The 24722-nt window shown below is 40.4% G+C and overlaps 4 protein-coding genes across 8 annotated transcripts; 2 read left to right on the forward strand and 2 right to left on the reverse strand.

Annotated features, from left to right (window-relative positions):
- Positions 1–6344: 6344 nt before the first annotated feature.
- LOC143369073 (uncharacterized) lies at positions 6345–8044 on the forward strand. Its single transcript, XM_076812501.1, has 3 exons — positions 6345–6830; positions 6905–6961; positions 7025–8044. Exons 1-3 carry the CDS (start codon positions 6453–6455, stop codon positions 7898–7900), a joined length of 1311 nt encoding a protein of 436 aa, XP_076668616.1. The 5' UTR covers positions 6345–6452; the 3' UTR covers positions 7901–8044.
- Positions 7922–9216, reverse strand: LOC143369080 (uncharacterized). The gene is made up of 2 exons (XM_076812519.1): positions 8890–9216; positions 7922–8782 (listed from the first exon to the last, which is right to left on the reverse strand). Exons 1-2 carry the CDS (start codon positions 8905–8907, stop codon positions 8018–8020), a joined length of 783 nt encoding a protein of 260 aa, XP_076668634.1. The 5' UTR covers positions 8908–9216; the 3' UTR covers positions 7922–8017.
- A 232-nt stretch (positions 9217–9448) lies between these two features.
- Endos (endosulfine alpha) lies at positions 9449–10723 on the forward strand. The gene is made up of 3 exons (XM_076812521.1): positions 9449–9694; positions 9986–10102; positions 10259–10723. The coding sequence occupies exons 1-3, from the start codon at positions 9653–9655 to the stop codon at positions 10427–10429; spliced, it is 330 nt and encodes a 109-aa protein (XP_076668636.1). The 5' UTR covers positions 9449–9652; the 3' UTR covers positions 10430–10723.
- Positions 10724–11408: 685 nt separating this feature from the next.
- Bgm (acyl-CoA synthetase bubblegum family member 1) lies at positions 11409–24406 on the reverse strand. Of its 5 annotated transcripts, none has more exons than XM_076812500.1 (13): positions 24382–24406; positions 16084–16142; positions 15738–15792; positions 15431–15641; positions 15228–15362; positions 14943–15138; positions 14768–14869; positions 14516–14662; positions 13964–14439; positions 13573–13787; positions 13336–13487; positions 13131–13256; positions 11409–13006 (listed from the first exon to the last, which is right to left on the reverse strand). In XM_076812500.1, exons 2-13 carry the CDS (start codon positions 16135–16137, stop codon positions 12812–12814), a joined length of 2064 nt encoding a protein of 687 aa, XP_076668615.1. In that variant the 5' UTR covers positions 16138–16142; positions 24382–24406; the 3' UTR covers positions 11409–12811. The 5 variants fall into 5 exon arrangements, with proteins under 5 accessions (XP_076668615.1, XP_076668614.1, XP_076668613.1 ...); XM_076812499.1 differs by lacking the exon at positions 24382–24406 and adding an exon at positions 22733–22890; XM_076812498.1 differs by lacking the exon at positions 24382–24406 and adding an exon at positions 22733–22890 and having other exon boundaries at positions 15738–15795.
- Positions 24407–24722: the final 316 nt, after the last annotated feature.

A 24722-nucleotide genomic window follows, 5' to 3' on the forward strand; every position in this document is an offset into this window, starting at 1 on the left:
CTCAGCGGGCTTTTAGCGATCAGCCTCGAGAGCCGATCGGGAATTATCTTAGTCAATTAACTTGGACGCGCGTCACGCTCTCTCTCTCTCTCTCTCTCTCTCTCTCTCTCTCTCTCTCGCTCTATTATCGCGCGTTGATCGCTCGTTGAAAGGAGCACAGAGAGGAAGGCGCTCCTTCTGCGCGCGTGTATTAGCATCCGCTTTGTTTGTCACAGGCGCTACGCGTTGGACATCGATGAATAGCTCCGATTCGAGGGTGAAACCGATTGTTGAGCGGAGAATGATTGGCTGCCATGGAATTCCGCTCCTTTGCTCCTTTTTTTTTTTTGGTTTATTGAAAGGCGAGGAGAACGAACGCGTCACCGCGAACGAGCGAGGATAATTTTAAGATTAACAGCGACCAAAGGGGTGGCGTTCTTGCTGTTAAGTTGCGAAGCTAGTAAGCGCGCTAAGGTGGACGGACGTTTTAAGCCTGTAAAACCCTGCGATGGATAGTGAAAGCGCAAGGGTATCGCTTAAATACCACTTGAGTGCGTCGCGAGTACCTGCCCATATTTCTTCCACCCACGGCACGAGGACTCGTTACCGAGCTCTCGATACCCTTATCGTCCCTGGTATGCCCGAGGAGCAAGGAGGAATGATCGAATTAACCGAACATTGATACAAGTAGAGGAAGAAGACGCCGCGCCGATTACACGTCGAGAGGCAGCCGGATAGACGACAGCTGGGGCTGAAGGCTGAAAATCGACGATCACGACGAAACGAAGACCGCGAACGAAGACAAGGAAATGATCGTCGCCGAAAGGATTTCTCCGGCGGGTAACGGCGACGGTGGATTGGTCGGTGGCAGGATTCAGGAGACAATGGGCAGAAGGAACGAAGAGGAAATATAATTGAGCGATTTGAGACGTCGTCGAGGGAGAAAAAGAGAAATGACTTGGAGAGGGAGGAGGGGCGGGGGGCAGCGGGTGCGGAGAAGAAAGAGGAGGAGACAGGACCGCCGCGATAAAGTATAATTATTTTCCGATAAAGTGGAAATTATTCTGGAACGAGCGAGGAGTTATTGGCGATATTCATACTTTTATTAAACGGTCCTCTCCTTCTGCCTCCTCGTCCTCCTTGTTCTCCTTGTCCTCCTCGCCGTCCAACCTCCGCCTCCAGCTGGCACCCTTTTTCTTTACTCCAGCGCCGATCGGAGATGTATAGTCGCCACTCACGGCAAATTAAGCCCTCTGCTACGATTTTTATTCTATTGTCCTTCCGGCCCGAGAATACGCCCGTCCGCGGCCAATCGCCGAGAATGTAATTACTTCTCGTTCTCCAGACGGAGCCCCGACTATCGGTGGTACGGAACGATATGTATCCGCGGTGTAGCTGCTTAAGTAATTAGTTCCGACGATTAATCCGCGGGATATCAGCGCAGGAAATTTCATTATCTCCCGTTTACATAGCTGTAAAATTCAGGGCTAAGACGCGCCATCGGAATTCTCGACACAAAAGTTTGTCGGTTACAATGGGGATGATTGCTAGCTTCGTTAACATCGATAACGAATCAGGACGCTACTTCAACGGGGCTCTATACACCTATATTCTATCGGTTTCCCTGTGAAAACATCCATGGCTATCTTCTAATACCGCGATCGCTGTGTCTCTGCCTAAGCGACGTTCTATTTTCCAACAATTCAAGTGAAAAGGGACCACAAAAATCCTTCTGTCGTTCGCTAGAACCTCGCATACCCTACGCACTCTGTAGAACCTCGATCAAGAAATAAACGAAACACCTGCCGGCGCACATTACCCTCGCGTCTATCTAGCTTCCGTCCTGCGCCGTGCTGTCTTACTTTATAAAAGCGGGCGATCCTCGTTCTGCTGATGACACGTTGATAATGATACTCCGCAGCTATTCAAGAACGAGTAACATTGTTAACTTTGCAATAAAGCGGGGGTGATACCGTCAGCCAGGGGACAAAGCGGCCAGGGGGAGGTAGGGAGGAGCGATGAAGCAGCAAGAGCGGGAGGGGGATAAAGCGACACAGAGAAAGCGAGATCTCACCCATTGTAAGGTAAGGGATGATAATAGGTTGACATCTGCACTCAGCAGCCCCCGGTTCCAGCAGCTCGTTGGAAACGCAATTAATATTCGTAATTATGCCACATCCCCACCTACCCCATTCTCCCCCACCACCCATCTACTCTCTATCCGTTGTCTCGCTCCGTGCTCTACGGTTACTTTCGCCGTCCTGTCGAAGGAGAACAGGTTTTAACGAGATAAGTTGCAATCACGACATTGGGAACGTATTAACTCTGACCCGCCCCCATCTACCCAGTTCCGATTTGTTTCTCTTTGTTCTTTTCGCGGGCGACGCTGAAGATCGCGAGGGTAGGGATGAAATTTTTCAGCCCGATTAGACGACATTCGAATGGGACGAGCGCCGATCCACATCGACGAGCCCATCGATTCTGCCGTACTCGGTTAGTGGCTCGCCGGTCTCGAGCGTGTCAAGGATACGGAATGTACGGTTACTCCCGAGTGAGGCCTGCGCGGCCTCATTACGAACAATAATAGAGTTGGGATTTATTTGTGGCATTGAGGTGACCCTCCATTCTGCCCGCCCTACTAAAAACTGTCACGTTCAGCTTACCACCTGCTGGCCGGGCTAATTGCTCGGCGAGGGATACAAGAATCGATACGTCGAAGATCGCCCGGTCCGCAACCACCCGACTTTTCCCCGGCGTTAATCCACGTGCCCTCCAACGGAACCCGTACAACGACCATGCCGCAAGGTGTCCACAGGGGAGAGATGATCGGGGCACCGAAATCGCGGGGGAAATATTCACGCCGAAGGAACGCCGCACGTCAACGTGCAATATTCGCGGAACGTGCAGCGCGAAAAGTTTCCCTTTTTCTTTCTCTTTCTTCGCTAGCTTTGCCTCCCGTTTTAATCGACGCTGCGCTGCCATCGACGCGCGAAATCCGCGACACACGGTTCCGCTGCCCGTTGCAATCCGACGGGGCTCTGCGAAACACATAATTCCATACCTAAGAGAGGCGCTCAATGGACCGGAAATTACGCAACGGAATTTGCGACTTCTCGTCCACCGAAAGCCCCAAGCTGTCCAAATAGAAAATGGATTAAGAGCATCGAGGTACAGTTTCGAAGCTGAGTCGCAGATATTATCGGTAATAGCGCAATTATGATAATGGTGGGTAATTCTGCACAAAATTCAGACAGAGAGAGAGAGAACGAGCGAGGAAGGGAGAGAGGGAGAGAGGCGTAGAGAAAGCGAGAGAGAGAGAGAGAGAGAGGGTGAGGGGTTGGGAAGGAGACAGGTTGGGCGAACTGAGACTGCTAATGAAGGAAACAGTTAGATTCAAACGGCCTCCAATAATTATCCTGCCAGCCATCCATATTATAGTCTCGACAATGCACGAAATTGTTCACACTTCCCTTGACAGTACATCTAACGCTCCGTAGTTCCTGGATGCTGGGATGCAAAGGGATGCCTCGACACAGAGGGGCGGCCAACCAACGCGTTCCCACCACCCTGCCCTATGCCTATTAGAACTCTTGAAACTGGCGTTTCGAACATTACCTCGTACGCCGGACGATATATTCGGATTTCGGCGAAAAATTGCTCCGGGCAGATGGACCCAGTTTCTAATCGGATTTCTATAAACGGATATTGTTCCGAACAGAGGATCAGAGCACATTTGTGCTCGTAAGACTACCCTCATTAAGGCGTGCCCTTAATCATCGTCGCGTTAAGCACTTACTCCCGGGCAACGGATTATGAGGATACAGGAATGCGAAATACGCTAAGTGGATTAGCAAACCAGCTGTTGAGCCATGCAGATTCGTTCATTGTCCCCTGGGCTTTTCGAGACAATTGGGATGCTAGGGTTATAGATGTAACAGCATATTAGTGCATACACAATTCCCGATTATCGCTTACTTATGTGTACGAACGAAGCCGTGGCTTTTCCTTTCTTTCCTTCTGCAGTTAAGCAGCGGCAGTGGTAGAGGATGCTCGATTTGGATACCGTGGCTCAAAAAGATATCTAGAGATAAAGGATCCGTGGAATGGTGCCACGTGAATTAGTTAAAAGGCTGGGAACGAGTCGTGCTCGATAGCGAGGCTCTGACGACATCATTCAACGTTTAGTTTCAGTCAAAGATTCGCGAGATTATACGCAACCTCGGCGGCAGTTATTGGTATTAAGCTCCTTCCGAAATCCGGCCGTGCATGCAGCCGACTGGTGATTGCAGACCTCTTAGGAAATATAATCAGACCGATGAATGCACGTCGAACGATCGTCGGACACATAAATTCCTGCCATCGGGGTTTAAAGCCCGAAACCAGACCAGAGCGTTCGACGTTGATGTGTTGATATTAGTAGAGCTAATTTGATAGTTTAATCAATTTCCGTAAGCCGACGGGAGTTTAATGGTGATGTCATCATTTTCAACGGGCCACAATGGGGTTAATCTCGCTCGACGAGCTAATATTCGGAGAGTTAACAGAGTTTCAAATGCAGGCAGGGCCGTCATTTGCTCGCATCCGTTCACGACCGTGCGCGCCAGCTAGACAAAGTTTCATTTTTCGAAATATCCGCGCAAACTCAACATCAACGAGCGCGAGGCATTCGAAAGAGGGGAAAAAAAACCAAAAAAGAAGAGAAAACGTCCCCAGCCTCTACCGACGTCGTCATTAAAATCATTCTGGACGCGTTTATCCCAATAACGAAAACAGGACTGTGATAACAGGCAAACGAAGGGAACATACTTTTCCACAAGTGTTAACTTTAAACAAACCTTTGATGAAACGGCGCCGCTGACTTTCGATCAAAAGTTATAGAAAACAGGGGCGCGTGATAACAAAAGCAAGCAATTTAACGCCGGAACAATAAAATGGGGGTTCGAATGAAAAACGGCTTGAACGATTAACGTTGATATTAACGATCGAACGAAGGTGGATCGTTGGTTTGTAAATGACGATAAAAAAAATTCCCATACGATACGGTCGGCTACGAAGAATCGGGGAAAAAATCAAACCCGGATAGGCCGAGGGGGGAGGCTGGGTGAGGACCAGCAAGGGAGGAGAGGGATGCTGGATTACCACCGACGGAATTAAAGATTCACAGGCGTGTTTCGCAGTTTTCGTTCGAGCGGCCCTGCATGCGAATCCCCGAGCGGGCATATTAGGTGGAGGCACGCAGTTAGGCAATAACCGCTGTCAATAGAACCCGGCCTCTCCTCCTCTCCTGGAGTGGCCCCCACTCGAAAATGCTACTCGCTAAATTAGGTAGGTTATATGGGCTTCGTTTCATTTGCGAGCAAACTTTAATAAACGCTAAAATTGCGTAAAAGAGCAAGGTTTTCAGACGAGCGAATCAGGGTCGGACGGTTGATCCCTCCTCGTCGACGGGCTCCGCATATACGAAGAGGAGGAGTTATGCCGCGGCCGTTCCGCAACTACCGAATCGGAATTTTTTCTTCTCATTACGCCCCCTGCCAACCCCCTGCACTTTCTCGTTTACACAGAAATGTAGACGCATGCTCTTCCCGTCTGATTATATTTGAGAATTAATCGCAGAAACGAACTCGATACCAATTAGAGGTCCTTCCGTCTGCGCTAGTTGAAGGAGTACAGTATATTATAACGGTATGGTATCCTCTTATCCTATTCTATCTATGTACTATTATCATTTGCTTCTATTTCCTGCGGGAAAATTTAATTTCGATCTCGCTTTTTCAGGTAGCGTGTATGGATTTTATGAGCGCAACTCTGAAAACAATTCATACCTTCTGCCTCTGCATTAATCCCTACTACATCTGTTTCTAAAAGTTATTACTTCTATAATGGTTGAGCAATTAGTAACAGCTGAGTAAACCTTACTGCAATAACATTTAACTATGTAGCTTTTAAGGAAGTAACTTTGATTAGTTTCCCACGGATGAGATAATCACGGACAATAAATTATTATACAAAGTTGTTTGTTTTATCTTAAATACCATCTGCTTTGATATAGTCCAATACATTTTAAACTATTTACACGTTAGTGTATGGTTTGAGCATTGAGCTCTGTTTAGAGCTCAATGGGTTTGAGTTGTATATTTATCTGGGTATATTAAAAAAAGAAGAAGAAAACGCGGCGAATAATTGGATAAACTATTTTAAGCGCGAAATGAAGCAAACTCAAATTATATTACAGGTGCTATCTATTGCCAACGTTAAGAAGTACCTTTATCATCAGCTTTAGGAATTTAACGGTCGATAAAAGAGTAGTTAGCATGCTATGATACGATCTGTTCTCTCAGAGACCTCCAACAGAAGTTTTAGCAACTGCATTCTACCAAGTGTCAACCCTTCCCTTTAAGGTTACGTTTTTAATGCGTATATCATACGAAACGGTAGCTTTATTTAAATGAGAAGTGTTTTATTGTTGAAAAATGAGTCTTGTCGCATATGGCAGCAGCGATGAAAGTTCAGAGGACGAGGGAACTAATTGTGATATAGAGAGTGATAGCAAAGTTGCGGAGGAACCTGGGATTAAACGAACAAATGACAAATTGTGTTTACCTAATCCTAAGCATAATGTACTCGCGAAAGAAACTAAGGAAAATATCGGGGAAATGGGCAACACGAACGGCTCGCCCGAAAAGATACATTTCGACACGTTACCGAAACCGAAAAATTTAACCGCTGAACGAGAAGATATGATAGAAGAGGACGATATCCCTCCGAAGAAGGAGATCGAATCGAAAAACGAGAAGCCAACAAAAAAGGACAGGGCACCAGTGAAAATCACAGTTCCCTGTTTATCGGAAGTAAGGAGAAGAATTATTCTGTCTGTAAAATGTTTTGTTTAATCGGAGAAACTGATGCTGTTCATTGATTACAGTTTAAAGACCTGGATGAAGAAAGTAGAACAAAATGCAATAGGATTAGGCCGTCTACTGTAAGTATATTCATAACGTACCCGTTAAAGGCAAAGCGCAATAATTTTTACATGCAATTTCAGAAAGGCACTAAACTGTTTGCGCTTTTACCACCGCCGAAAGGAAGCGAGTTAAAAAGTACTAAGTTGATACCTAGCGTTATGAATAAAGCAGTGGCAAAAACAAATCAGACAAAAGCTCCGTCAGCTAAAGATTCGAATGCAAAGAAAGTAGTAAAAGCTGCGACAACAAAGAGCGCCATAGGAATAAGTTACGATTCAAATTCTGAAGACGAAGATGATACGAATGCAGATGCTAGCGCCGCTTCTACCACAGATTTCTTTGCTCTGACAACAAGCGAACCTGTTGTTGCTCCTCTGGCAATGGATACCCTAAGCAGTGGTGTGGACTTGTCCGATAAATCCAGTGACTTTGATTCAGAGATTAAGAATGATTCGAATGATTCTAATACAATGGCAGAAGAAACTTGCGCTGATAATTCTCAGAAAACATTGGTGAGTAATATCATGAACTTGCCAAAGGAAGAGATATTACTGAAAAATAAAGCTGAAGTGGGTCCAAAGTTACCTGTACCTGAACAAGAATATAACATCGACGTGGAAGGTAACGTGGCCTTCGATGATAAAGCTATCGAGTATCTTTGCGGGAGGAGGGGAGTAAAGAGGAAAGCTAAAGAGATTGAGAAAGCAAATATTATCGAAATAAGTGGCGAAGATATTAAGCCAGATGAAAGGGAATGGTTGGTGAAGGCATTAACAGAAGAGCCCGTGCAAAGACCGGTTTCTATGCAAAGCGGCGGAGTGAGCTCTCAGTCTAAGAAGAAGCACCAAATAACGTACTTGGCGCATCAAGCTAAGGCAATGGAAATGGAGTTAAAAAACCAATGGGCTCAAAATAGGATGACCAGGAAACAGACGCAGTCAAAGTATGGTTTTTGAATAAAGAAGATTTCTAAAAGCGATACACATACAATGTTCTTTATTATTGTACAAAAATGGAAACTTACAGGAGAAACATATTGCATATGTAATTAACAACATTGTTATGTTTATCATTTAAGAATAACTTGTTTTCTCTAAAAATGCCTTCTCCAATGTTTCATATTCCTTTTGTTTACATTCGAGTAGAGCTTTAGCTTGTAGCAAATTTGGCGGTAAATCACTGTAGTGGCTAAGGCATCGATTAAGGTCTGCTAACTCACCCGACATCTCTAGATAGCTGTTATATTTATTTAATATCTTTTGTGGATAAAGATCTTCGATTTCCAGATCTGTTAAATCAGCTTCCAACTTTTCCACTGTCTGCTGATACTCTTTTAATTTTGTAGACAACGAAATGCGATTGCAATAAAGATCCTGTTCTTTCTGCGCATCTTCTACAAAGCCTTCGCAAGAACTTAGAACCTCTTGCAGGCGGTTCAGTTTCTTGGAGAAAGTAGCATATTGTCTAAATACATTATGGTATTGTAATTCCAGCTGTTTTTCTTCTCTTTGTCTTTTCTTCTCCTCTATTTTCTTTCTTTCGCACACTATGCGCAATGCGACATCGTCAAGATCAGATAGCTTCTCAAACCGTAAAATCAGAGCTACTTTCTGCAACCCCTCTTTGATGTCGTTACACAAAGACTGTGGTTCCACGTGTAATTTACTTAATAAAGACGAAATCTCTTTTGCAAATGCAATATTCTCCTCGGTCGTTTCCAAGATACCTCTCTGTAGAAGTTGAAGTAGCGACTGCTCTTCTGGAGCAATACTGTCTTCACGATATCTCGCACTCGATGCGGTGCTGGAGATAGAATCATTCTGCGAGAATGATTCCACCTGCCGTTCAAGTTTCGGTCACAATTACTACACGGCGTTACGTGCATTTTTCTTGTTTCAAAAATTCGGTAACGCTGTCAATTGTTACGAAAGTTTCAAAAACTTACCTCGCTGTTATACTCCATAGTGAACTCAGAGACCGGTACTTAACTGTCCAATTAAAAAACCGTTACAAGTCCCGCTCTTTTCCGAGAGTTCCTGACACAGAAACTTTCACTGATTTGCCCGTTTATGAGAAGCACCGATTTGAACATAATCGATAAAAGAAAAACAAGGAATTCTTTGATTCTATCTACCGCGATGAGTTCAACTACTTTAACGATTAAAATCTACAGTTATCGTTCGTTACGAAGCAGGTCGCGAAATTCTGTGGCAAATAATTTACAAATTTAAGACCCGTTCTCACGTTACCACCAAGCGTTTGTGTACAATATAAAATTTTTATGCTAATTGTTTCCGTCAACCGGAAATGCCAACTTTACTATTGGCGGAATCGATGAAAATTCGCTTATGTAAGTTGACAAGAGGCATCTGCTCATAAATCCTTATTTAAACTGTGATTTTTATCGCCTGCGCGCGTCATGGAAATTCGCACCTAAATCAAATTTCCGGTAACGGTCGCCCGGAAACTTACGACCCTGCACTGTCTTTTAAGTACACTTTCATTGACAGTTATTTGTTTTCGGTAACGACACCGTTTTAAAAACTCGGTATATGCAAAGTTGTTCGATTAGCAAATAAGTTGTAATAAAGGTGTGTCGCTGCATTGCACGCTATAGCGACGATAGTGCCAGACCGAACGTATTTATAACGTGACTAATATATTCTGAAAACGAACACCGAAGAAAGAAGTGGTTAGAAACAGCAACGATGAGCGACGATCAAGGAAATGAGATGACCGAAACAGTCGAGGTAAGATCTGCTTTACCGGACAAAACGCCTTTGCTTCATATATCTCGCCGATAAAAGGATATTATGCTTGTTAATTTAAATTTATTTCCAATACTCTTTCTCTATATTTTCATATTCTTTCGTTATATTAACGTTAACGTTTCTTTAAATAAAGTATGTATTTTGGTATTACCTAGGTTTAATGTTAATGAGCAAATACAGCTGAAATAAGAAGGAAGCATGCAGGCAACATGCCTTTGGTGTTTAGATGCGTAGTTTGTATTGAAGAGCATGGAATGATTTTTCTTACAGTTGTCTTCAAACGATATCGAGAAGATAGAAGAGGCAAAATTGAGAGCAAAGTTTCCAAATGCGGGGCGCCCGATTAGTGGACCCTCAGCTTTCCTACAAAAGAGGCTAGCTAAAGGGGTAAAAATATAATTTTGATATACTTAATGTCTCGTAATTCAATTGACAATTTCTTAGAATGGAATGTTTAGAAATGGCAGTATTACTAAACTGGCAGAATGAAATAATAATTAGGGAAACCAAAGTTTCCTAAGTAGTACATGAAACAAATTTCAGCAAAAATATTTTGACTCCGGGGATTATCAAATGGCAAAACAAAAATATACGGCTAAACCGAAGCCAGCTGGTGTATTGCCAACGGGTGATGCTATACCTACACCTGAAACTGTACCGCAACGAAAAACATCTATAATACAACAAAAATTTAACACGTCTAGTACTTCATAAATTATTCTACTACTTTCAAACTCTTACAACTCCAGTGATACTGTTTAATTTTACACGATACAAATTTTAAACCATACAATGTTTTAGTATTTTGTAGGTGGTATTATCATTAAAAGTTTAGTTCTCGTAATATATCCTTCAAACATTTGCCCTATGATTAAAGCTTAGACACAAAAATTTTATGTTCTCGATAATATATATGATATTTAATATACTGTGTGCCAGGAAAGCATTTTCGGAGAGTTGTATCTGAAGGTTTTTGTGGCAGTCGAAAATAAAACACATTATAATTTATACTGCTTTATGACAATGTATTATGTATTAAGCATTATTAGTTCTGGTGTTTCGTTTGTGAGGAACGGGAGTACTTTAGTTATTTTTACAGACAGCGATACATTTCGGTGTTAGATTCACATGCACGAGGATAGGATTTCAAAATCTGTTGTATAGATAAGCAATGAAGCTAGGTATTTAAGGATACGAGAAATAAAATATGATTGGTGGCAAAGGATAACAATGTAAATGTAACCACTTGTACATGCATAGAATTTCAGGATAAGACATTTTTACAGACCTGCATTTCCAAAGTTGCTGTGATGCGCTTAGTAAGACTATTTTCTTATAAGAAGTCAGGTTGTCATATGAATATGTGCATAGCATAAAACAATCATAAGCATAGCAGTTTTTTGGTTATTGTAAACTATATTAGTAATATATTGCAATTTAAATTTACTAACTACTTCTCTAGTTACATACATTATCATAATAACGAGGGAAAAAAACTTACAGAGTAAGCTTCTATGCATTATTAACTGTCATTAATTATTTTTATTATATATCTGTGTGTTGAAGTGCATAGAAACGTTAATAAATTTATTTTGTTGTATGAATAATGTGATGAGTATTTAATAATATATTTACCTGTATTTAAAAAAAAAAAACTGATATTAAAGTGATAAAAGTGCTCTTATGAATAAAATGGTTTTAAGCATCGAGTGTTTATTCTTATATTTTTATTACTATAACATCACCACTTATTTCAAATTTCATTGTACAATGTTTTTTAAGTAATACACATTTAAACCATGCCACTCGCACACTCAAATGTAATAAAAGTGAAAACGAACTATTACGTACTTACTATAATCTTAATTTACATTTTTCATACAAATATCTATCATTATTATATTTGATTGCCTTCTTTCATTAATAATGGGCTTTACAAAGACATCTTATTCTTTTACTGAATTTTCCCCCATAAAAGGTTATAATACATTAACAAGTGAATTAAAAGAAGTATCAATTACTTTTGCCCATTTCCAAGTATAGCTGAATATATTCGGTGTGAAATCGCTAGAAATTTTGCTGCATATGAATTATTCATCCGACTTCGTATACGACTTAACACTTAACCAGTCCAGTCTTACGCCCGCATAAGTTCCAGAGCTCAATCGTTAGTTACTGCTTTTACACCCGCATAAGGTTTCGTGTGAAACGCGCGGCTGGTTATGCATTAAGTACTGGCTTGCTATTGCTGTATCAGACAACTACGTGTATATACTTTTATAAAAGTGTTATAACACTGGGTGTACTTTAGTTCTGTTCGGTACTACCATATAATACAGCAGTATATGAATATAAATTAGTTGTTTTAAAAGTGAACATTTTGTAGTATCCTTATGAATAATAATGTTCGTGTATACACTATTGTTTATAGTAACGTGGCATTATTTTACGTGTCATATAATTTTCATCCACAGAGGCACTTATCTATTATCATACTTTAAGAAATTTCAAATCCCTCTGATTTATTCCCTGTCTTAATTTCATTTACGAACGACTAACAAGAAATAATTAAAGCAATTTTTATTGTCGGAAAAAATAATACGACACTAACGAGCACCGTTCTTACAGCAAAATAGAAAGTATTTTTTTCTACCAAAAGATGCGTAAAATTTCATCCTTGAAAATTAAATTATAATATATCTCAAAACAATTGTTTATACATATTTCACAGTTTAATATAAGAATAACGATCCTTATGAAGCATATAAATATTCATATTTAAAGTAGACTTTTGTCCGTTAAAATATTTAATAATCAAGAGATTATCCTTTAATGTGAATAGTTATTTTGAGTAACGATTGAATGGTTTTCGAATTTGAATAAACCGGTAGTATAAGTATTACAATTTCTTTACTTGTATAGTATCACAATTTTCTTAAGTATTAAAGCATTTTAGTTAGACATATTGGCAGCTGCTTCAATATTTACTTTTTTGATATTATTGGAACTTTTTTTATTTCTTTCCTTCTGTATTTTTCTTCATATTATTTTCTTTCTTTCCTTTTTTAAGTGATACATTTTCTGTACTTGTACATTTCACTTGTACATTTCTTCTATCAAACTTTCGTACATTGTGTAAACAACATTCCTTTTAAGTTTAAGTGTTGGTCCCAACTCTCCGGTTGGAACTGAGAAATCATGAGGCAAAATTTGGAACTTCTGTATTTTCTGGGCATTGCTTATGACTTTATTATTTGCCCTTTTAATTGCTTTATCAATTTCGTCATATACCTGAAGGCAAGTAAAAATCAGTTATTGTAGTAGCCAATTTGCCAATAAACAAATCCAGGTAAAGATCGATCGTGGATTACGAAAATCGCTTACGTGTAATAAGTAATGAAAATATTGTACTTACAAGTGGGTCACGTGTATTTATGACATCTGAAATCGTTTTTGACTGGCTTCCAATAGATTTCATCCATTTCAGAGTATCCGAAGTGACTGTATCCTCTGGCTCTCCGGTGTCAGCATTCATATCAGACTAAATGTATACAAAAGAATTATTCACCGTAAAATTTATATAATTCATCGTGCACGCGCTAGTACAATGAATGTCTTACCTTTAGTGTAACCACCATGGTAAGATACCTCCTTTTATCTCCAATCAGCATAACATTGCTTAAGACAGATAATTCAGCTAATACTAATTGTTCTATATGGACTGGTGGTATATTTTCTCCACCAGCAGTAATAATCAACTCTTTTATTCTCCCTGAGTATCAGTAAAAAGATATTGTCTTGAAAGTGTCATAAAGTAAAACAATAGAATGCACGTATGTGTTTAAATAGATATTTACCTGTCACGTACAATAATCCATCAGAGTCTAACTTGCCTATATCGCCAGTATGCAACCATCCGTCTGGTTTTAAAATATCCACAGTTTTCTCAGATTCATTTAAATATCCCATAAACACGTGTCTACCACGAATACAAATTTCCCCTTCACCTTCACTGTCCGACTCATTCAATTTTGTCTCAAATTCAGGTAGAGTAAGCCCAACACTGCCTAGTCTAAATGCAAAATATTTTGTCAAACGTCAGTCTTTAGTTCTATCATCGACGTCCTAATGCCGCTGCTTAGTGTTAGGTTTCACATTAGGTTCGGTATTAACAAGTATCAATTGGAACTCTTACGGATTAGTATGACAATGTAAAAGTACACATTTAGTAGGCATCTAAATATTTACCGGAAATGTTCATTCGTGCATAAAGTGTGCGCACCACTGCATTCCGACATTCCGTATGCATCAAGTAGAGGAATATCTAGGCTCATTAAGTACTGTTTAACTTCTACACTTAAAGGTGCAGCTGCAGTTATGCATACTTCGCATCTATCTAAACCGAGCGCTATCCTTATTTTACTAAAAATTAGCCATCTGGCGAATAAGTAGCTCCAGTGCTTAAAATCATTGCCGTTCATTTTGTTCGTATAGTAGTATAGCCCTTGCGCTTTCGCCCAAGAAGCGATCCAAGTTTTTATCAGACCATTACTACGCGCAACTGCTTGCATCTTTTCGCATATCTTCTCCCATACTCTAGGTACGCCTACGAAAACAGTAGGCCGTGCTGCGAGCATAGTATCAACTAAAGTACCTTTAAGTGCATTCCTATCTGCGAAGTACAGTGTAGCTCCTATAGTCATGCAGCAGTATATGTCGATTATCTGGAATCCAAGAGTTGTTTGAACAGTTGTAGTAGTAGGCTTGGTCTACGCATAAACGTAGGACGCCTATACTCACTTGTGCTGCAACGTGAGATAACGGTAGATAGCCAATTAGAATATGATCGGTACGGCCAAGTTTGAGAAACTTCGTGATGATTTGTGCATCCTGTACCAGATTATCGTGGCTTAACATTACACCTTTCGGGTTACCGACTGTGCCCGACTGTAACATAAAATTAAAAACGTGATTCCGATATTTTTTTCCATAATGCCTGTTGCTAAAGGCGAATATAAAATTTTTACAGAAACTTTATTTTATTCTTCATACCGTGTAAACCAAAGTACAGCATTCATTCACACCAATTTTCTTTAACACTTCGTTCAGTTTATCATCGGATTCTGCTTCTCCCATCTGCATTACGTCGTCCCACTAGAAGATATGAATTCTTATCAAATACCGCTTGTTAAGAATTTTATATTATCTAGTGCGCAACGTTACTCACGCTCAATACATCCTTATGCTCCGGTGTTTCCCCGTACATGATGATTGCTTTCAAATCGGGAAGATTGTTTCTTATCTGTAATATCTTTTCCAATTGCTTGGCATCTTCCACGACTATTATATTCGCTTTACTATTTTCAGCGCAATATCGACACGCATCTGGGGTATTCGTGGTATACACTCCGACCGCTATTCCTCTGAAGAGAAGCGCAAAGAAGTTGCACGTGAGACGAATCTTTAGTCGGGTTTATGTATAATCGTCAGAAATATATATATTCATCTTTACCCTGCGTATATAGCGGCAAGATCTGAGAAAAACCATTCCGGGCTATTGAATCCCAGGATACAGACAGAATGATGCCGTTCTAAGCCCAATTTCAGGAAAGCCTTGGCCACGATTCTCACGTTATGTTCGTATTCACTAAAAAGTGGAAGGATTAATGAAAACGAATGAATAGGTATTAAATGTTCATCGAGTTACACACATACCTGTAGGTATACGTCTTCCGTTCGCCCTGGGCGTTAAGTCTTGCTACAAGAGCAATCCCATTAGGACGCATGGTAGCTGTTCTTTTTAATAATCCAGGAACTGACAAAGGCGCAGCCTCTGAATTTAGGCTGTTATCGTTGAATCTGATTCGTACGCGGTCGTTCGACTTCGTTGCGACGTAATCGTCCGCGGGCAGAATTTGATCGGGCCCTATGACAATAGTGTACAAAAACAATGTTAAGCGTAGTCTAGCATGAATACATTTATTCCTGTTCTTCTTGCAACGGAATAATTACGAGTACGTACCATCGAGACCCGTTTCAGTGCACCTCGCATGATTAGTATGCTGTCCTATAGGTTCCTGCTACAATGTTAATTAAATGATTAGTATACTAGTTATTTTTCTAACGTGGGAAGGAGGGCAAAGTAAGCAAGCATCGCATCGAATCTATCTGTGTAAACTATGAAATTCGTATTAGTGTTAACTACTAACCAGCTTGAGTTACGAATTATTAGAGATGTACCGACTAAGGTTTTGGCCGACTAGCCGACTAGCTGATTAATCGGCCCCCAAGAAGCCGACTAGTCGCAGATTACAAAAGTCGGCCACTAGTCGGTACATCTCTAGTAATTATTTACTTTGCTACCATACCTTGTCGTTTAACGCGAAACCTTTTATCTCCCCATTGGTTTGAACTGCAGTCATATTATCTGGAATAACAAAATAAATCAGTGGCGAAAAAAAATAGCTCAGTAGCCAATCAATTATGCACTCGAAGTTAGATGAGTCACGTAATGCTCCGTACTTAAAAATCCCGCAAATAATGCATGTATCGTATCCGATTACGCAACACAGTTGTAAATACAGAGATAATTGAAGGGATAAAAACAATATGTACTCTTGACCTATGTATGGAACATATTGGGACGTCAAAAATGATTCGAATTCGATGTATCATCACAGTTTGAATCGTACGACTTGACCGCCGATGATGTTAAAGGTCATTCGCAATACTCTTGCCTCGCTACGCAGGCATTATCATAAACCATAATCGCGTTCGGATGATTTCGATAGTGGTTAACGAGGCTTCGTGGTCATCTTCGGGCAGTCATTATCGTAAAAAAAAAACAAGAATCTCTTATCTGGTTAGAACGTGAATTTGTAACTTCGTCAAGTTCGAGCAAATATTAGAAATCAATAAAAGCTATTTTGATTTTTAAAACATAGTCGAATTAGAAGTTGGCGTTCGCGTCACTGCATCGAATTACGCGATTGCATATATGAATTGTTAAGACACATGTGGGCAAACAGTCATCACAGCTGTTCAACAAACGTGTACAAAAGTGACTCTTCTTTTTTGCCTTCCATTAATATCAAAGAACGATTAATTAAAGAACAGTTCTTCAATGCAGATCGTACGAGCATAAGATACTTTATACCGCGCTCTACTTTTCTATTTGTTTAGCATAGAAGGTTCAAACTGAAGCGGAAGTAAGTTTTGTGTAATTGGAACGGTACAACGTGAACGCGAGCAAGAAGAATGAGTTGTCCTAACGATCGTGTTGTTTTGAAAACATATCTTCCTTCGTTTATCTACGATGACTTTCGTCATTCCAAGGAGACAGTTGAATGCGTTTACTATAATTTGAGCAAATTAATCGGGAAAAATGTGTCGAAAGACATAAGTGGGTCCTATGTATAGTTCGTCCCAAGTCTCAGATAGTCCAAGTTTTCGAACACGATAATGTTCCACGCTATACGTTAATCTGGAATTTTTAAATTACGCAAACTCTGTACCCCTAACAGAGTTCAAATTCTGGTGAAAGCTGTTATAGTCGAACGTAATACAAACGTCTCGAGCTTTTCGTTTATTCCTTCTGTTTACTCTTCCTCGCATCAGGCGATACGGGACCAAAGTGCACCCAGCAGATGTATAAACATTTACTGTTCGTATACATATTGCGTAAAATGACAGATTACTTTTGAGTGGCGGATATGAGAATTATTGTATTATCTGTACACTCGTATATATCGCATGACCTTGACTATGCCACTATAGAGTCAGCAATCATGAATTTTAAATGGCTGTTCAATCTCTGGCATAGGAGGCTCGTTGCTGTTAACTTGCTTGCGGTTATCCAATAGTTTCATCTGTCGATACAATAATACCGAACGCTATTGTTTCATGTCGTTGACATCATTGACTCTGAACACGCGCAATTGTGTGATCAATGGTACCGCTCAAATCGTTCCCCTTCGTTCGAACCAACGACTTCAATTACATACCGGCGCGAATAGAATATTTCTTCAATTCGAGTCTAGAATTTCGGTATTTCCGGGGTTGTAAAATTTCTAATATTCCTCTATACATTATAGGAAGTGCAGTATATGTGGAATACCAGTTTGTTTAAGGCGAATAAAAAAATTACGGCAGAGGATGGGAAGAAATAAAACTGCATAATATCATAGGGAAACTAATAAACTTTTATATTTCAAACTCTCAGTAATAATAAGAAACAAAAAGTAAGTGAAACTTTGGTCTAAATGAAAAACGACAGGAAGTATCGATTTCGTTAAGGTGCAGGTAATTTGGAATACCGCTATTGCAATTTACCTTCACTTTATAAACTTAAAAAAAACACGTAGATAGTACAATTAGTTTCTTTTATGATCTAATCAGGCTAAAAAATCACAATATAGGAACAATCTTACAATTAGTTAAATATAAATGCAATCTAATCATCGCTGAGCTGTGTAATATCCCGAATTATCAGCATGGCATGAAAAAACCTAAAATTTCATGTCACACTTTGTATTCTCGAAATTATCGCAAAACTGACAGGCAACTATAGAAGGAACATGCAGATGAGTAAATTAAGTGTTTAACTCTAAAGTTTCGACATATTTTAACCACGATTGGAACGATTGAATACTTGTTCAAAAAGTTTTGCAGATCGACGTTTTCTTATTCTGCAGATTAAATCGAAAATGTCAAAATAGCGGTTCATCCACAAATGTCATTAGTTAACAGGTCATTAGCTCCTATTATCTACGGTGTTACAAAATTAAATAGCTGCACTTTCTCTAGCATTGGTGTCGTGAAAAATCCTTTCTCTCCAGAAAGAGCACCCTTCAGTCGTCGCAATTCTCGCGCATGACCACTGCGGTAATACAAGCCCCAGATATATCACCCTGCTAATTTATTTATCAACCATCATTATACTTATTATCGTATTTTGCAATAAGCATCGTTCAAGTGCTAACTACTGCACGCGCATTATGATACGAGTACCGTACGCCTGACCAGCAATCGTGTTCAAGCGAAGACATAATGCTCTTATTCGTCTTAGAAGGTCTACAATCTATCTTCTGCCTATCTGAATACATAATTGGACACGTCCCTACGATAACCTTCGCGTAGACTCAAAAATACGGTAATTATTTAGAAGTTTTCCATCCTCACCGATTTCGATGATTTTTGGATATATTATCAAGATCAAGATTCCGAACAACTGTTTACCATACATGTTACCGCCGCACGACCTTCGTTTTCGAGATATTTGCGAAAAACTTCTGTTGATTTATTCCGACGCAACGCATTCCACTTTCCAACTTGTCCCGGGTATTGGTATTGGTTGGGGCTAGATTAGTGCGAGGGCGCGTAAAGCATGATAGCGAACTGATGTGAGTTTAGAGATTTGAATCAGAAACTTGCGGATGCCCGTCAACACCCCGACTCATATCGGCTCGGTATCACGCTGTACGCGCCCGCTCGCGGGCGCGCGCCCCCCGCGCTAATCTAGCCCCAACCAATACTAATACCCGGGACAAGTTGGAAAGTGGAATGCGTTGCGTCGGAATGAAGTTTTTCGCAAATATCTCGGAAACGAAGGTCAACTTCGTCACTTGTTTTGTCCCATGCTGGCGCACACGCTGCCACGGGCGCGTAGTATAGACAGGTATACGGCAGAATACATTGTGTAGTAGCAGCAGTTCTTCGCGAATATCTCGAAAACGAAGGTCGACCGGCGGTAACACGTATAGGAAAAAGTTGTTCAGAATCGTGCCCCCGACGACATATCCAAAAATCATTGAAATCGGTGAAGATGGAAAGCTTCTAAATAATTACCAAAAATACCACAAGTTTCCTTTGTGCCTCAGTGGCATATTGAGTTCAAAGTACAAATTGACATCGCTCGTACCATATTCTTCGGCCGAGTAACCAATAAGGATTCATCTTCGCCAACACTTATTTGCCCGCTTCGATAAGCGCCGCGCGCGTAAAACGTTTATATCAGCAACTCTTGAATACGTCTGGTAATTAATCACCAGGGTTCCCCTGTTTACGCGAAGCATTAAGAAGTTACGAAAAATCCAAGCATAAAATGTCTACGCAAAAGGTGCGCGAAGACTTGCGATAATTTAAACGAGCTTCTCGACAGGGTGAAAATATAGTGCGCAGTAATTGAAATCGCTTGCGAAGGTATTATAATTCCGCAGAACCGTTTCAAGCAACGTCTACAAACGAGTTTCCAATAAATTCGAACAAATGTGCGGAAGAAGAAGTATTGTTTAAAGCGTATCTCATGAACAATTAACGTTGAATCGCCCGATCGAAGGCGACCTCGTCATCGTCACCCCTTCGAGGGTGCGCCTCCAAGAACGCTCTCCATTTGGAATGTAGCAACGAAACACCGACGCGTACCGACGATCCGGATTACTTTACGATCTACACCTGACCCGCCCGATCTGCCTTAATTCTATAAAATACCTTTGAAAAGGAGAATAACCATCTTGGCGGATATCGAGGTACGCTGCCCTGTTAGGAATACCGCGACTGAACTGTCGGGGCTCGCTAAAATCAATATTAGAGCACATCACACCACCTTTCGGCGGTAGATTCAACCGTACAGCGGATCTTTCGCCTCTACCTATTTTGTTTAATTAAAAAGTAAAAGGGTCACGCGGACTATAGCCATTCTGATGTTTGTATGTACACAACGTCGATATAAATGCGCCCCGTAGCGGGCCCAAAATGCTGTCGGTGCGTCGGCCGTTGGCGGCAAAAGAGATGCAAGGATCGACCCATTGCATAATCATTTTTCGTATCGTTCTTGAAACTACGGTCGTACAAAAAAAACGCGCGTTTCCGTATGCTAGACATTGATGGACACGTGTCCCTTCATTAGGTGACATCTGTGAAAAACGAAAACACATAAATTGCCATGTTACGCAATAAATACATAGCATTAGGTTGGGACATCGGTATGGGACAATTGACCTTTAAATATGACCGTGATTTCAGTATACTTGGTCTCGAGAAGATGAGGACTTTTGAAATTTGAGCTTGGAGTTCAGGCGCCACATAAACACCTCGGCGATAGTTAACAAACAGATCGATATAAAGATGAAGTAATATTCGTAATATGTGCTGAGATGTTTATTTAATTTATTAGTGGAGCATTCAGCGCAGAGTTTTAACTGCCGATAGATAGCACGATATATGTGTGTAAATGTTATTGTATACCTACAGCAGTGATCTACATTTCAACGATCACCTTTAACGTGATATATGAACAGATAGCTATTACTGAATCGCATAAGTGATTCGTGATTGATCGCCGGTTAAAAGTTAATTCATTACACAAGGGCCGTGCATGATTCGCAGAGTTGCGATACCATACGCGGCTAATGAATGAATTCGAAGATTCTTGAGCAGAGTAAATAAGAGCGATAAAATAGTATCCACGGAGTCGTACTTGAGGCGATTCCTTCTATTGTGATTTTCTTTCTCTTCGTCGTTCTGTTCCGAATAGTACCGTTAAATGTCAGTGGTTCGTTTAGTACACGGAAAGTGGGTCTATGCGCTCGAATAATTTGCCTATGAAGTTACCGAAGGAGGACGATTTGAGGGCATTGACATGTTCCCGATAGTAAAAGTCCAAAAGGCAGTAGAAATACCTAAATGAATAGACAGAATCCTCTATGGGAACTCTGGCATTACTAAACGTATAGCACAGTAGTCTATCTCATTTTTGGTGCTCGATATAGAGTTACTGTTACTGTTTATTTATAGAATATAATTTATCGCAGCTTATCTTGTCATATAATTTCGACAGATTTGTGTGGGGACATACGGCAAGTTTAGCATTCGCGAAAAATAATGAATAATTTTGTTTAGCGGTAGTAACTAATCTCAAAACTGTACGCTATGATTTACTTTGTCCTAATAATTTATTTTCCCTCCGTTCCGCGACAGATAACATTTCTGGAGATAACTATGGAATCTTTCCTACTCGTATGTATTCAACGTTAAGAATTCTCATTACTACATACAAACTCTCTGCATCGTATTAAAAAAAAAAGGTAACAGTAAAATCAAATCAAAGATGCGCATAAATATAAATGCGAATATGTATTGCAATTTTTTCAGCGTATGTGTCGATACTCAGAGTTAATTTGAGCCAATTGGACAGAAGATGAAATTCAAAACATTCAAGTACACGTGCGAACGTGAACACGTTTCCAGACTTTTTATAATGATTACCTTGCTATACTACGAGCTATTACCACACAGAATAATCGCGAATGATATGTACCACAGGGAATCATTGATTTTTTCCATTGACATTCAGGCCCGTGAGTGGACGACTCTCTAATAAATGCGAACATACGACTCGAGCAACTCGTCACACCATTTGCTAATTTGCATTCCTCTTTCCTCTTTTTTCAAAAATACCGCTTTCTGAAGTTGCGAACAACACTACTCGAGCTATTTTTATATCTACATATCTGGACCCCCGAGCCAGAGTGTATTAAGTCTACTTTTTTTTTATAAAATGACATTTCGCGCGTTCTAAAAAAAAAGTGGATTTAATAGATTCCGACTACGGGGTCCAGATATCCGTCGTGGCCAAGATAACGATATATCAGCGACGAACCTCTGGAAAAAGAGGGGAACGGGCTTGCAGCCCGTTACCGGCGATCACGCCACATTGGAATCCGCACCATGTTCTGAGATCCGTGCGGTCTTTTATCCTGGTCGCACAAATTTCGTATGCCAATTATAAATTCGACGTGTCGACAAAAAGTAAACGCGCCGTTTTAAATGTAAAAGAATCTATGCCTATCGAAATCCGTTTGAATGTCTCGAACGAGAATCGATTGGACCACTGATCGAACATTAGACGTGTTTACATAGTAATAATTTTGTCGACAGCAAGGTCGCGAATCGATCTTACCAACGGGATCTAAATTCCGACAGCGAAACTCTAGGAGAGACAGCTTCTTTGAAACGTACCTGATTGTTCGCTGAATTACAATTTCTCGGTGACTACACGGATGAACACTGCGCGACGTAGTCCGTGCCTGGAACGTCTTTCCGTCTGATAAGTTCCACGCGACTCGAAAGTTCTTGCGATACTGACGGTACAACAAACTCATTCGATTGTGGCCACGTGCATTCGATTAGCGGGCCGCTTCACATGGTTGGCCTGTTCCCGCGAACATTTCTACAACATTTCGTGAGCGTGGTTTAGAGCATTAGCACGCCATAGGTTCCCGTCTAGAACACTTCTACTTTGTGATGTCACTCATCAAATTTTCGTGGAAGCACCGTATCTCATTGACGAATCGCAAATGGTAAACTTGAAATGTTCAAAGTAAATAAATCTCCGGAATTATAAGGGAGGAGATGAATAAAGTAGGAGGGTAGGGAAATAATGAAAAGAAGGGGGTTTAAGGAAACTAAAAACTAAATATTGAAATGAACAGTGTTTCGTCTTGTATATCATTCGTAGCGCTCTTCATTAAGAAATGTATCACGCTTACAATTAGTAGAAACGTGTGGGACAAAGGAATACGTATTTATTTCAATATCTACCATTCTTTATTGTATGTAAACAATGGGAAAGTATATATAACCAAAGTAATCAAAAATGAATTTTGTGATAGTAATCTTTCCTCGTGAAATAGAAGTGTTCTAGACGGGAAGCTGTGGCGTTGCGATGCTTTAGACCATGTCCACGAATTATTATAGAAATGTTCGTGCGAAAAGGTCCACCATGTGAAGCGGTTCACTAATCGAATACACATGGCCACAATCGAACGAGTTTCTTGTATGTACTATAACGTCGTTTTTGCCGCGCTAACCCACACTCATTTTGCAATAAGTCTGCTGGAATATCCAGCTATTCCAGATAGCACACGACCTCTATAAGCCGTCTTTAAGACATCCTTCAGACTTTCAAGAGGTCTGAAGACGTTTTAAAGACGGCTTATAGACGACATGTGCTATCTGATTACACGATTAGATTAGCAGATGAAGAATTTCACACCATGTGGCAGGGATTAGGAGCCAATGTTGTATGAAAAGGGTCACATACAACTGGTAACTTCTTTTCAAACATGTTTCTACACACATCCTACCTTTTCGTTAAGCAGGTGCCCGAAGTAACTGTACATACCTGTAGTGTACAGAGATAACACAGTAAAAGCTGATCGTGTCATGATAGGAAACTTGAAATTTCCTTGATGCCGTCAATGAAAAGAGTAGATTTAATTGCAAATGTTCCTGTCTATTCGAAGTTCGATCGTTTTTCTTTTGTCGGACTTTTGTTCGGCTCGACAGAGTTAACCTATCTAAAGATTACCGAAGGAATAGGAACAAACGCAAAGTTTCTTAAAAGATAACTCGCTACATACTTCTATACCCAAGTATTTTCTCTCAATGTCCTATTTCCTTTCCTTTGAAATACAAGAATTGAAAGGAAATATTTTGTAAATTATAAAGTAGGAGAACTACGGACATGTTTTGGCACCTCTGCACTGATTATTACTTCAAAATTTATTTAAAAGATACAAATATTTTAAACCGGGCATAGTCGAAGAGTATTAATGTGTTTAAAGTAATTACATATTGGCGCGTGTAAAATCCTTGAATGTACTTACATGCGCAGGCGATAACGGCACAGCTCTATACACAGGTTAAATGATATTTGTTCTTGCGCATAAGTCTTGTTATTACTGGCCGCTTACAATACTATAAACCAAAGTCGAGTTTAAGACCACTGGAAGTAACATTTTGATTGATCGATCAAAATGCCAGGCACACCGATGAAGGAAGAAAACGACACGTTGGAGAAATCGCAAACGACAGAACGCCCCCCGAATGCGAATTGTGAGCCTGTTGTCCGGGAAATAACGCAAACCGACAGATTGAACAAAAAGTTATTGGTGTCCCTTTTAGAGCGAATGAATAAATCGAACGGCGAGTTCGATAAATTTATGGA

This window comes from Andrena cerasifolii, chromosome 5, assembly GCF_050908995.1.
Source record: "Andrena cerasifolii isolate SP2316 chromosome 5, iyAndCera1_principal, whole genome shotgun sequence".
Taxonomy (NCBI): domain Eukaryota; kingdom Metazoa; phylum Arthropoda; class Insecta; order Hymenoptera; family Andrenidae; genus Andrena; species Andrena cerasifolii.

Coding starts and splice junctions, on each gene's coding strand:
- LOC143369073 (XM_076812501.1), top strand. CDS start 6,453: ATGAGTCTTGTCGCATATGGCAGCAGCGATGAAAGTTCAGAGGACGAG. Junction 6,831..6,904: donor CAGTTCCCTGTTTATCGGAA/GTAAGGAGAAGA, acceptor CATTGATTACAG/TTTAAAGACCTGGATGAAGA. Junction 6,962..7,024: donor ATAGGATTAGGCCGTCTACT/GTAAGTATATTC, acceptor ATGCAATTTCAG/AAAGGCACTAAACTGTTTGC.
- Endos (XM_076812521.1), top strand. CDS start 9,653: ATGAGCGACGATCAAGGAAATGAGATGACCGAAACAGTCGAG. Junction 9,695..9,985: donor AGATGACCGAAACAGTCGAG/GTAAGATCTGCT, acceptor TTTTTCTTACAG/TTGTCTTCAAACGATATCGA. Junction 10,103..10,258: donor AAAAGAGGCTAGCTAAAGGG/GTAAAAATATAA, acceptor AACAAATTTCAG/CAAAAATATTTTGACTCCGG.
- Bgm (XM_076812496.1), bottom strand. CDS start 20,225: ATGGTTATTCTCCTTTTCAAAG. Junction 13,257..13,335: donor CCATGGTGGTTACACTAAAG/GTAAGACATTCA, acceptor GTATACATTTAG/TCTGATATGAATGCTGACAC. Junction 13,007..13,130: donor TAAATACACGTGACCCACTT/GTAAGTACAATA, acceptor ACTTGCCTTCAG/GTATATGACGAAATTGATAA.